The sequence below is a fragment of the Peromyscus californicus genome, unplaced genomic scaffold (assembly GCF_007827085.1).
Source record: "Peromyscus californicus insignis strain IS unplaced genomic scaffold, ASM782708v3 Scaffold_5__1_contigs__length_169319896, whole genome shotgun sequence".
Classification (NCBI taxonomy): Eukaryota; Metazoa; Chordata; class Mammalia; order Rodentia; family Cricetidae; genus Peromyscus; species Peromyscus californicus.
This window is the reverse complement of record NW_026294573.1, coordinates 527,783-540,796: the sequence shown is the minus strand read 5'-3', so window position 1 is coordinate 540,796 and position 13,014 is coordinate 527,783. Positions and strand designations below refer to the sequence as shown.

The window sequence follows — 13,014 nt, the reverse complement described above, 5'->3', positions numbered from 1 at the left end:
AAATTACCCACACTGTAAAATTGAGCTTTTACCCTGTTGCCTGTCTCAAAAGAAAAGAACCTTGGTCAGAGGTTGAACTCCAGTTCTGGATACACATTGGTACCTGACCCCGAAAACAAACTGAGTCTTGGGGGGCTAAGAGCACTGTCTGTTCTTCCAGAGGAGGCGTGTTCAATTTCTAGTACCCATACTGCAGCTCACACCTGTCTGTAACTTCAGTTCCAGGGCTTGGGGACACCCTTACACAGATATACTCGCAGTCAAAAAACCAATCAACATAAAATAACGTATATATTAAAAAACAAACAAAAACAAGCAGATTGCTGACCCTGGGCTTACGCTGAGCCACTAATCCTAGATCCTAGTCTCATCTGAAACCTGACCTGGTAATATTTTGACCATGGACCCAATTGAGCCTTGTCCTCAAGCTGAGTCTCAAGATAAGTCATGAAGTCCGGTTGCTACTGGTCACACTGGAGCTTCTAGAACTAGCACTGTTTTGGGGGACACAGATATCCGCAAAGCTGGCTGCTGACCACAGGAGGGAATGGAGGGCATTCGCTTTGTGAGGGAGCAGAGCCCAGGGCACCTTCTCAGAGGACCACCTCCGGCCTCTGAGAAGCGCCAACCTGGTCTAAGGGCCCCGGTTGCCATCTCCTGGCAACTTCGAGCACTGCGCTCAGAGCCCAGAGGCAGCCGCTCCACCCGTCCACTTTTTGGGGGTCAAGGCGGGGCTCTCGACACCGAGACGCCTCTGAGGGATCAGACCCAGGCACAGAGTTGTTTCTCTTCGTCAGGGCGGTCGCCCGCCAGACCCTCTTCGCTGCATCTCGGTGGTTCATGGGCCCTGGCGGGGGTAGGCAGCACAGGGCGTAGTCGCCGGGCCAGGAGCGAGCGGGCGGCGGAGGCGAGCACCAGAAGCGGCGGCAGGGAGAGGAATCCCAGCACGATGAGCGCTGCAGAGCCGCGGTCTGAGAGGAGCGCTCGGCACCGTGGCCCCGGGGCTGGATGAACCTGTGGACAGCAGAGGCGTGTGGCCGCGCCGGGAAGCACCAGAGTGGTGCAGTCGTGCGGAAGGACCTGGGCCCGAGTCCTGGAGAACCCAGCCGGGCCTAGAGACTAGGACAGAGTCCCGAGACAGAAGGGGCGGGGCTGGAAGGCCTTGAGGTGGGCCTGGAGAGCGAAGTGGGGCCCTGTGGAACAGAAATTGTGAGAACACAACCAAGAGAGTTAGCTTGAGTTGTGGCTGTTCTGGGCCAAGCAGTGTTGAAGCTTGTTTGGGAGATCTGGTACTCAGACTATAAGTGGCCCAGGTAGGGGTTCCTTAAAGGAAAGACTCAGAGAATTTTCCTGGCTCTCCCAACCCGCTTTTCCCTATCTGTGCTCTTTCCCATGGCCCTTACCTGTGCTGACAGCTGATAGTGAGCTCCAGCTGTATGTCACCAGCTAGCATCATTTCTCTCCCGCACCAGAAGCCACAGATAGAAATATAGGGACCATCCATATATTATAGATCAAGCCATAGCCCCCTCTACAGGTGGGGAAGCCCAGCCCAGGTCAAGAACGTTTGGGGAAGGGCTGTATGTGTGTGGGTGTGAGGAGTGGAGAGCACTCAGTACAGGTGAAGTTTATTTTCCCATCTCCACTTCAGCCTCACTGACCAGGCCTGGTGCCTCCTGGTACAAAGCTAAGAGGACTGGGGGAGGCAAGACAGCTGTTCCCTGAGTAACAAACAAAAGCTTTTCTTTGTCTGCAGCTGGTAGGGATGTTGGCAGAACAGGAGGTTACAGAAGAGGCCACGTATGTTCTGCATACAAAGGGGCAAGGCTGGAAGGGGGCAGATACACCTTTAATCCCAGGGACTTGAACCTCCACAGGACTCCCACTCCCCAAGAACTAACCAATGCTGCTCACCCTTGAGTGGCACAGGAATCCCAGGTAGACAATGGCAGCTGCTGGCAGCAACACCAGCAGGAAGACTGTCCCAGGTAGCAGCAGATGGAACAGGAACCCAACCAGAGCCTGGCCAGGCAGCAACAGGGTCCTGAGGCCTTGGGTGGCCAGGACAGGCCACCCTGGGCATACCAGGATTGAGATATGGTAGTCAGTAGACCTTCTTCGGGGTAGCATGGGTGCTGTGTCTGAAGTACCTCCTTCATCCTCTTCTGTCTCCCTTTCCTGCTGCTCACTCATGTCCTAGCAGTGGTCCTTGAAGAATGTTTTCCCTAAGATAGGTAGGTAGTAGGCAGTAGGACTAGCCCCCACCCCCAGGCCCAGAATAGAGATCCTTTACCCTCCCCAGGTTCAGTTCGTATCTAGATCCTGGTCACCAGATAGTAGACTGTTGTCCAGTTTAGTCTAACACTGAGTATCAGTCTCCAGGGCTACACCCCTCCCTCAGTTTCCCCACTACCTCGCTGGACCTCTTTGCCAGGCAAATGCGGGCAGCTCCTGTGTGCTCTGGTTAGGTCTCACACAGCTATCCCTGTCTGAGCACTATGGCCCTCCTTCCTCCCAGCCCGCCCTTTCCCAGCTTCCAGTTCTCCCACACAATAGCTTCATTTCACAGGCCTTGGCTATGACGGATCCCCTATCAATAGCTGCCATCCAGGGACAAACCATCAACTCTGTCCCAGCCCTGCCCTTGCATTTCCCCTTATCTAATAACTAGGCCCCGCTTTGGTGTCAGTATAAGATGAACACCAGGTGACTTCATGTTGTGGAGTGGTTAAGAGAATGGCATAGAGTTGTACAGTTAGTACTTACTGTAGTACCTGGCAGATAGTAGATACCCAATAAACAGCAGCTGCAATTACTCTGTACCGAATCTAATCCATCATGGAAGTATACAACAGGCTTTTCAGATGATGGGAGCATATAATCCACTGAAAACGCCAGCCATTTACCCCCAATATTACTAAAATGCCTTCATACTGGAAGTATACAATATACAGTATTTAAACCTTATTTACATAAGCTATTGACACTTAATGAGTAGATTATGAGCTAATGTTTTCCCTTCTGTGCCGTTTCCTCCAGAGGACTTTGTCATTTCCAATTTTCCTTTTAACATCTTCCAATCCTGGACAGCTTTCCAGGTGGCATGTGATGTGCTCCATGAAAGACAACTTGCTTTCACTGGCATGTCTGGCATAGCTAGATGTGATGCCGGGCAGTGGTGGCGCATGCCTTTAATCCCAGCACTCGGGATGCAGAGACAGGCAGATCTCTGTGAGTTCAAGGCCAGTCTGGTCTACAGAGAGAGATCCAGGACAGCTAGGACTGTTACACAGAGAAACCCTGTCTTGAAAAGCAGAAAAAAACAAAACAAAACAAAACAAGTCAGGTGCTGATAGCTCAGAGGTTCAGAGAGTACATATTGTCCTTATAGAAAGACCTATGTTCTATCCCAGCTCTCACTTCAGGCAGGTCACAATCATCTATAACTCCAGCTCTATGAGGATCTGATGCCTCTGATTTCCACAGGCATCTGCCCACATATTCATATGTCTACACACACACACACACACACACACACACACACACACACACACACACAACTAAAATAATAAAAATAAATTTTTTTTTAAGTGTTGCAGGGGCTGGAGAGTTGGCTCAGTGGTTAAGTACTTGCTGTTCTTGCAGATGACCCAGGTTCCATTCCCAGGGTTCACATTTTGACTCACAAATTTCTATTAACTGCAGTTCCAAAGGGTCTGGTGCCCTTTTCTGGCCTCCATAGGCACCAGGCAGGGATATAGTACACATACATACATTTGGGCAAAATGTTCATACCCATAAAGTAAAATAAATACATCCAAAAAATTTTAAGTGTTGTAAATCATCTCCTTACTGAGCCCACACTCTTGTAATTTAAAAAAATATTTATTTTATTATATATTTTTGTTTATTTATTTCAGCCTTGGCCTCACTATATAGCCCTTGCTGGCTAGCCAAGAACTCAATATGTGGGCCAGGATGGCCTTGAACTCACATAGATACACCCACCTCTGCCTCCTAAGTGCTGAGATTAAAAGTAGATGGGCATAGTGGCGCACATCTTTAATCCCAGCACTCGGAGCCAGAGGCAGGAGGATGTCTGAGTTCGAGGCCAGCTTGGTCTACAAAGCAAGTTCCAGGGCCAGGGATACACAGAGAAAGCCTGTATTGAAAACAACAACCAAAAAAGTATGCATCATCATGTCTGATTGATATTTTATTTTAAATGTTTCAATGACTTATTTATTTTATACAGGTGAGTATTTTGGCTCCATGGATGTATGTACGTCATGTACATGCCTGGTGCTCACAGAAGAGGGTATCAGATCCCCTGGAACTGGAGTTATGAATGGGTTCTGAGCCACCATGTAGGTTCTAGGAATCTAACTCTGGTCCTCTATAAGAGCAACAAGTGTTCTTAACTGCTGAGCCATCTCTCTAGCCCCTGATATTTTAATTTTTTGATTATGTGTATGTGTCTATATGTGGGTATGTCCACATGAGTGCAGGTGTCCTCAGAGGCCAGGGAGTCAGATTTGGACCTGGTGGTGCACACCTTTAATCCCAGTGCTTGGGAGACAGAGGCAGGCAGATCTTTATGAATTCAATGTCAGTTTGGTTTACATAGTGAATTCTAGGCTAGCTAAGGCTATGTAGTAAGATACATACTGGGACCTTGCCCTCTCTGATGCAGGCTCAGAGTCAAGTATCCACATGAAGGCCTTGTTCCTGCAGGGCCCCCTTTCTACCTCTAAGCATAAATACTTAACATCTCCTGTTCCAGAAATATCATTGCTTGCTTACACCCCTTCCCACCCAGACGTCTCTTCCCTCTCATGGTCTGCACCAGCTTTGTCTTAGCCTCTTCTCCAGGAGCTTCCAATCCCACTGTTCAGATATCCATGGTGAACCTTTTTCTCTTTCAAAGCATCTTATTAGGAAAAAGGATAGAACCTTACTGTATCCACTCCCCAACCTGAAACTAGGAGAGGTGGTTCCAGCTCCAGGTTAGGGTGGGGCAGGTAGGTCTCAGGTTGCCTGGGGGCAAGTCAGAACATATTGAAGTTTGTGTTACTTGGAGGAAGGTAGGAAGGAGGTGCTGTCATCCAGGGCATGTTCCTGCTTGCCCTTCCCAACCTGTCCTGGCCTTTGTTCCTGGGAGTGTGGCCAAGAGCTTTAGTGGCCTGCTAGGGGGCAAGGGCAGGCAGAGACTCCCTTCAAATTACTAGATAAACAGTGTCAGGTAGCCTCAGCACAGCCCATAAGGAAGCAGCAGCCCTTTGCCCATCCTCGACTTCCAGCCTAGCCTCCCAGGAGTAGCATCCACCTCTCAAACTGCAGGAAAAAAAAATTTTGAGGAGGGTCACCAGATTGAGGCTAGTTTAGAAATAGGATAGAGAGAACCCTCAGCCAGAAGACGGAGCTCCTGTGCCAGTTCCCTCTGGAGGTAATTAGGAGCCAAGGCCCTTCAGAAGGTTAAGTGGTATCTGAGTTCCCCTGGTGGGGTGGTGATATGGTGACATGGAACAGGTAGGATGAACCAGCCTCAGGGTAGATGTTCTCCCCAGATGGGTTCCAGCAGGTTGGAGCAGGAACTGCAGTGGATGGAGCTGGTCTGGGAGGAGGCTCCAGCAGACAAGACAGAGGGACCTCTTACCTCTCAGGTCTGGAGTACTCTGTTCCAGGCAGTGTGGTGGGGTGCTCCCAGCCTGGTGATGCAGCTGCTGAGGCAAGGTGCCAGTGTGGAGGAGAGGTAAGTCTCATGACTAGATCCAGACTCTCTCTGGCTGGGGCTGAACGTCTAGGCAGCACTCTGACTTCTTTTGCACCCCAAAGGGATCACACAGGTCGGACTCCGCTCCATCTGGCTGTGATGCGAGGCCACGCACCTCTTGTACGCCTACTGTTGCAGCGTGGGTCCCTGGCAGGCGCAGTTGACCACATAGGGCGCACACCGCTGCATGAGGCTGCCTGGCACGGGCACTCGAAAGTGGCGGAACTATTGCTGCGGCGTGGGGCCTCAGCAGTGGCATGCTCTCAAACGGGCCTCACGCCCCTGCACTGGGCAGCTGCGCTGGGCCGCACACTACTGGTTACATGCCTTATGGCTGCACCAGGTTCAGGTTCTGCTGTGAAAGACTTAAGAGGTTGGACAGCCACACACTGGGCAGCGGCGTGCGGGCAACTGCCGGTACTAGAGCTGCTGACTGTTGGAGGCAGCGTAGACCTGGACAGCGCCCTGCTGGTGTCAGCGGTAGCTGGAAGTGCATCAGCCTTGCAGCTTCTCCTGGCACTGGGAGCAAAGGTGGATGCCCTGGACAGCACAGGAACCACTGCACTTGGCCTGGCGGCTGGCCTAGGCCATCACCAAGTAGGTCCAGCCTTCACCTGCAATGACTGTGCTAGAAGCCCAAGGGCTTCGTCCTCTACACTTACTTCCATAAGCTCTGTGGGAGGAGAGGAACAAGGTAGAAAGATGCTGAAGCATAGGCTTGCAGGGTGGAGGGGTTGGAGTTCCCAGTTGGGCCCTCCTTATAAAACTTCCCTACTGAATGGTACCTGAGGAGGTCTCTCACGCCTGGCAATCCCACTTTTTTCTGGTGCTCCATAGCAATGGATTGGGTGAATAACTAGTTTTTCTGTGACAGCAACTCACTATGTAGCCTTGGCTGGCCTGAAGCTCTCTATGTAGACCAACTTGGTCTTGAACTCACATAGATCCTCCAGCCTCTGCTGGAGGTGCTGGGATTAAAGGTGTGGGCCACCATGCCTGGCAACAGGTATTTATTTAAGCATTTGGCTGGAGTTCAAGATCAGTGGGGTCCAGGAGGCACCAGGGGCAACAGCCTTTGCACGGTGTTGAATTTGATCCAAGAATTTGGGGCTGCCTCAGATTCTATCCCATTCATTCCTAACAGAAAAAAGAGTCTGTAGGGATTTTGTTCAGGCAAACGCCAGGCCCAGCTCCTCACCCCTCTGGACTAGGATAACAGGCTCTTTCTCTCTTCTTTCCTTCCTTTTCCAGGACGTTGAGATGCTGCTGGACCATGGGGCAGACCCAAATATCAGGGACAGGAACAACCTCTCTGCACTCCACAGGGCTGCCACCGGTGGATACCTGCCTGTTATACAGCTGCTGGTGGCCAAGGGCATTGAGGTAGATTCTCGAGACTCACTGGGCCTCACACCCCTGCACTATGCTGCTCGGGGAGGCCATGTAGAAGCTGTCAGTTATCTCCTGGACAGGGGTGCACAGGTCAATGCTGCTGGCTGGCTTCACAAGACCCCTCTGCACCTTGCTGTAGAGTGTGGCCGCAGTACCACCATAGAGCTTTTGCTGAGCCAAGGAGCCAACTCTACCTTGAGGACACAGTGGGGTGAAATGGCCCAGACCTTATAGGATGTCTTCCCCAGGCACTGCCCGATTTCCTTAACTAACCAAACTTCTTAGAAACTGCAGAAAGAAAAGAAAAGTAGAGTTGTACTTGTAACAAAATTAAGAGTTTAGAGTTATGGAGGATATCTTTTTGTTAAGATTTGTTCACAGGGCCAGGCGGTGGTGGAGCACACTTTTAATCCAAGCACTCAGGAGGAAGAGGTAGGTGGATCTCTGTGAGTTCAAGGCCAGCCTGGTTTACAGATCAAGTTCTAAGATGGCCAGGGCTGTTGCACAGACAAACCCTGTCTCAAACAAAATGAAACAAAATCACAACAACAACAAAAAGATTTGTTCACCAAGACTGCTACCCATTAGGTTATATTCACATATCAAAAGGACTGTAATTCTGCCAGGCAGGTAAGACATTCCTGGTTAACAACTACATAAAATAGAACAACACTGGCTTATTTCAAAATAACTGTTACAACAGTTTTGCTATGTAAATCTCCCATTTGTTCAAAATGGCCACACTTGCAGTTTCTGGTTCTGTTAAACAAGTTTAAAGCTCAAAGTATATCTTAATGCTAGAACCTAAATAAAATTTACAGATGACAGTGTATGTGAAATGTTATAGCTCAAAATCTACATAAGCTGCAAAGAATTTCTTCTCTTCAAGGGTGGTTTCTTTTTGGGTGTTAGCCAGGAATAATTATTAAAGGATTGTTTTTTTTCCTTATTATTCTCTGAATGTCTGGAATAAATTCATGTTTGTTGGTGGTGGTGTAGTTAACCTGCTGCTTCACTAGGAGCCACAGCCTCACTGCCCTGTGCTTCCTTCTGTGAGGATGAGCCTTTTTGGCCAAAACAAGACAAGAAGACTCCTGAATCCTCCTTCTAGGCAGAGACCACCTGTCTAGTCAGAGAGAAATCACCTGAGAATTCTTGGAGAAAGAAGATGCTGAGGTGATGGCCTGATCACTGTCCTCAGGAGTATAACTTCTCAGCTCTAGCTTCCTCCACATGCTGGTGAGGGTCGAGTCTTGGCAACAGATTTGATTAAACCCTCATGGTTTCTCTTTTGTCTGTTCAACATGGGGGCTCCCCTATCGATGAGTATAGGGGTCCAGCCCCTCGATAGTCCCCTCCCCGGGTCCGGGAAGGATCTACAACCAGCTGAAAATTAATCTTTGATGAAAAGAAATGAATCTATGTACATGAAACTCCTTAGTCCACACACTTTATTTTTCTGAGTCAGTTCTCTCTCCACACAGCTTCTATTCTGCTCTCATGTCTAGCTCCTTTCTTGCTTGATTTCTCCCTACATTAGTCTGTAATTTCTTTCTTTCTTTCTTTCTTTCTTTTTTTTTTTTTTTTTTTTTTTTTGGTTTTTCGAGACAGAGTTTCTCTGTGTAGCTTTGCACTTTTCCTGGAACTCATTCTGTAGCCCAGGCTGGCCTCAAACTCACAGAGATCCGCCTGGCTCTGCCTCCCAAGTGCTGGGATTAAAGGCATGCGCCACCACCTCCTGGCTCCCTTCTAAGTTCTATCTTAATTCTCTCGTCTTAATTCTGCCTCATCTAGGTCCTTTTCATCTTGTTCTTACCCAGCTTGTACTTCCCCATCTGACTCTTCCTCATCTTCCATCTCGTCCACACGTTCTCTCTGGTCAAAACCCTCCTTATCCCTCTCCGTTTTCCGTCTCTCTGTTCTCAACATTCCTCCTAAGTCTCCCAGGAGTCCAGTTATAAACCCAAGCAATAGCAAGCCCCTGGTCTAGCAAGGTCACCAGGCTAGAATTCTATGGGTCATAAAGGTAGGTTAGAATTTTCCTCAAGTAATGACCACCAGGCTTTCTTTTACAACCCAAAATGGGAGTAGTAAAAGAGGAGGTCAACTGAGTGCTAATGACCGGTTAGTATATCAAAAAGGGATCTATGTGCTCAGTCTACATTCCTAGAAGTGGTTAGGTAAGAAGTTAGGGGTCTATTAGTAAGGTTGTACAAGAAAGGAGGGTCTCACCCTAAATTGCACAAGAAATAGCCGGGCGGTGGTGGCGCACGCCTTTAATCCCAGCACTCGGGAGGCAGACCCAGGCGGATCTCTGTGAATTCGAGGCCAGCCTGGGCTACCAAGTGAGTTCCAGGAAAGGTGCAAAGCTACACAGAGAAACCCTGTCTCGAAACCCCCCCCCCCCCAAAAAAAAAAAGAAATAAAGCTATCCATCCTCCTGACCTAGGAGACAGGTGTCGTTTCGTTTGGCCTTGGATGCTTGATAGGCATTTTATATAAATACACTGTTAGGAGTTCTTGGAAGAACACAAGAAAATCATTTTAGGAACTTATATATATATAATTTATATATATATAATATATATATATAAGCTAAAATATTACCAAGATTTCTTAAGCCATGGCTTGACCTTTGGAGAAGTCCTTGACTTTTCCAAGTAGTAGCTTTTGTGATAGTAGCTGAATTCCATTACGTTTTCCTGAGGCTTGCAGCACTCCCCCTTACCTGCACTGTATGTGGGGGATGTTCTGTTTCTATTTGTCTTCATAGTAGTTTATTTTCTCATCTCTGTGATAAAATACTTAAAAGAAGAGGAGTTTGCTGTGGAAATTAGTGTATGGCAGTTTCTCAGAAAATTGGGAATCGATCTACCTCAAGACCCAGTCATACCACTTTTGGGCATATACCCAGGGAATGCTCAATCATACCACAAAGATACATGATCAACTATGTTCATAGCAGCATTATTCATAATAGCCAGGACCTGGAAACAACTTAGATGCCCGTCAACTGAAGAATGGATTAAGAAAATGTGGTACATATACACAATGGAGTACTACTCAGCAGAGAAAAACAATGACATCATGAAATTTGCAGGCAAATGGATGGAACTAGAAAATATCCTGAGTGAGGTAACCCAGACTCAGAAGGACAAACATAGTATGTACTCACTCAGAAGTGGATACTAGATGTAAAGCAAAGGACAATCAGACTGCAACCCACAGATCCAGAGAGGCTACCTAGCAGGGGGGACCCTAGGATGACTGTGGCTTATAATAAGTTTTGGTTTTGCCCAATCACTGGGCAAGCTTTAGTGTAACATTTCACTATTAAGATAAGAATTTGGGGGCTGGAGAGATGGCTCAGAGGTTAAGAGCACTGGCTGCTCTTCCAGAGGTTCTGAGTTCAATTCCCAGCAACCACATGGTGGCTCACAACCATCTGTAACGAGATCTGGTGCCCTCTTCTGGCCTGCAGGTATACATGCTGTATACATAATAAATAAATCTTTAAAAAAAAAAAAAAAAAAAAAAAAGATAAGAATTTGTACCATATCAAGTTGATGAAATAATATGCTGGCTGTACTTTCAGGAGGGGAAGCTAAACTATTTTTAGATTATGGATTAGCCTATAGAAAAATGTCTGCTGTAAATCAAACAGTGGAGGATGAATAGGAATCTCACTTACACAGACAGCTTAAGTAAAACACACCTCTCTGAACAGATGGAGATAGGTTTCTTCTATATCCCAGAATCTAATCAATATTTATATGTATAATTCAGCTATTATTTGGCGTAAAAGGGTTTATTGGGAAATGTTATCATTTTTATTAATTTCTACAGGGAAAATATCTTCCAGTTTCAAATAACTCTGGACTTTTGAATTATAACCTGTTTTTTTTCTACACACCTTATTTACTTTTATTTTATGTGCATTGGTGTTTTGCCTGCAGGTCAGATCTTTGAGATACAGACAGTTGTTAGCTGCCATGTGGGTGCTGGGATTTGAACCCCGGTCCTTTGGGAGAGCAGTTAATGCCCTTAACCACTGAGCCATCTTTCCAGCCCCCTATAACCTGTTTTTATGTGTAAGCTATCTGTGTATTATTTCTCCTGCAGTTGTACATAAAATGTTTTTACATTTAAAAAAGGACAAATACTATAGAATTGTATTACATGAAATATATAGAATATACAAATTCATAGAGACAGAAAGATTAGACATCTCAAGATGGAGGAAAAAGGAATATAGAGCAATGATTTCCTAAGTACAGAGTTTCTGTTTTGTGTGATGGAAGTTCCACAAACTGACAGTAGTATCAGGACATGATATCATGAATGTAATAAATCAATACAATTAATGTAATTAATGAATATCATAAATATAGTTATTGAATAAATACAGTGAATGTAATCAATGAATACCACAAATGTAATTAATATCATGAGTGTAATTAATGAATATCATGAGTGTAATTAATATCTTGAATGTAATTCATGCCACTGAATTGTGAACTTAAAAATGGTTACAATTACAAATATTATGTTCATAAAAAAACTAAGGTGGAATGTAATCACCATACATTATGTATATGTATGAAATTGAAGACAGCGATGTTCTAAAATAGAAAGTGGTGCTGGTGTCATGGGCTTATGAGGATGTTGGACTAAAGTCTATCAAATTGTGCAAACAGGCAAATTGTATACTATGTGAATTATTTGTCAATAAAGATTTCATAAAATGTTGGGGGCTGGAGAGATGGCTCAGTGGTTAAGAGCACTGGCTGGTATTCCAGAGGTCCTGAGTTCAATTCCCAGCAGCCACATGGTGGCTCACAACCATCTGTAATGAGATCTGGCAGGCAGAACACTGTATACGTAATAAGTAAATAAATCTTAAAAAAAAAAAAGATTTCATAAAATGTAAAAAAAAAAAATGCCCAAACAAAACAATATGAGACAAAAAAAAATCTCCCAAAATGCATTTGAATTTGTTTTCTATTGGCCATTTACTGCTGGGTATGGGGGCCTGCCCTTAAAGTGTGGTTTGTATAGAAGTGAGACTCCCTTGAAAAAATTAATTTTTCCTTTGGAAGCGGTTGTTAATTGGAGACAGCTTCTTGGTTGGGATGGGAGCTCATGTCTACTTCCCCATCTCAGCACTGAGATTTGACAGACATTTAGTTTTATTCATGCATGCATTTATTTTTATTTTTTTGAGATAAGCTCACTCTATGTAGCCCTAGATATCCTAGATCTTGATCTATAGACCAGGCTACAGGTCTCTGAGATCTGAGTATTTCTGCCTCCCAAGAGCTGGAATTAAAGGAGTATGCCACCATGCCTTTCACTATTTTTTAATTATTTATTTTGTATGTATTTTGCCTACATGTATGTGCTGTACCCAGAGTCCCCCAAAGACCACCAGATGCACCAATTGTATGTATGTGAACCACATGTGTGTCTGGTACCCAGGAAGTTAGGAGAGTGTGTTGAAGAACCTAGAACTGAAGTTACAGATGCTTGTAGGCTGACATGTGGGTGCTGGTAACTGAACATGAGTCCTTTGCATTAGCAACAAGTACCTTTAACCACTGAGCCCTCTCTCCTGCCCTCAGATATTTATTTTAAGAACCAGTGAGCTCCAAAGCGAGTTCCAGGAAAGGCGCAAAGCTACATAGAGAAACCCTGTCTTGAGAAAAAGAAAAAAAAAAGAACCAGTGAGATGGCTCACTGGGTAAAGTTACTTGATACCAAGCTGGGCGGTGGTGGCGCACGCCTTTAACCCCAGCACTCGGGAGGCAGAGGCAGGCGGATCTTTGTGAGTTCAAGGCCAGCCTGGTCTA

At 46.2% G+C, this 13,014-nt stretch overlaps 2 protein-coding genes across 3 annotated transcripts; one reads left to right on the top strand and one right to left on the bottom strand.

The window, feature by feature from the left end:
• Positions 1-272: 272 nt before the first annotated feature.
• Tmem88b (transmembrane protein 88B) lies at positions 273-2,490 on the bottom strand. 2 transcript variants are annotated; one of them, XM_052715901.1, is made up of 3 exons: positions 2,414-2,488; positions 1,915-2,225; positions 273-1,014 (listed from the first exon to the last, which is right to left on the bottom strand). In XM_052715901.1, exons 2-3 carry the CDS (start codon positions 2,191-2,193, stop codon positions 763-765), a joined length of 531 nt encoding a protein of 176 aa, XP_052571861.1. In that variant the 5' UTR covers positions 2,194-2,225; positions 2,414-2,488; the 3' UTR covers positions 273-762. The 2 variants fall into 2 exon arrangements, with proteins under 2 accessions (XP_052571861.1, XP_052571860.1); XM_052715900.1 differs by having other exon boundaries at positions 1,915-2,490.
• Positions 2,491-5,565: 3,075 nt separating this feature from the next.
• Ankrd65 (ankyrin repeat domain 65) lies at positions 5,566-8,064 on the top strand. The gene is made up of 3 exons (XM_052718327.1): positions 5,566-5,752; positions 5,836-6,370; positions 7,025-8,064. Exons 1-3 carry the CDS (start codon positions 5,568-5,570, stop codon positions 7,397-7,399), a joined length of 1,095 nt encoding a protein of 364 aa, XP_052574287.1. The 5' UTR covers positions 5,566-5,567; the 3' UTR covers positions 7,400-8,064.
• Positions 8,065-13,014: the final 4,950 nt, after the last annotated feature.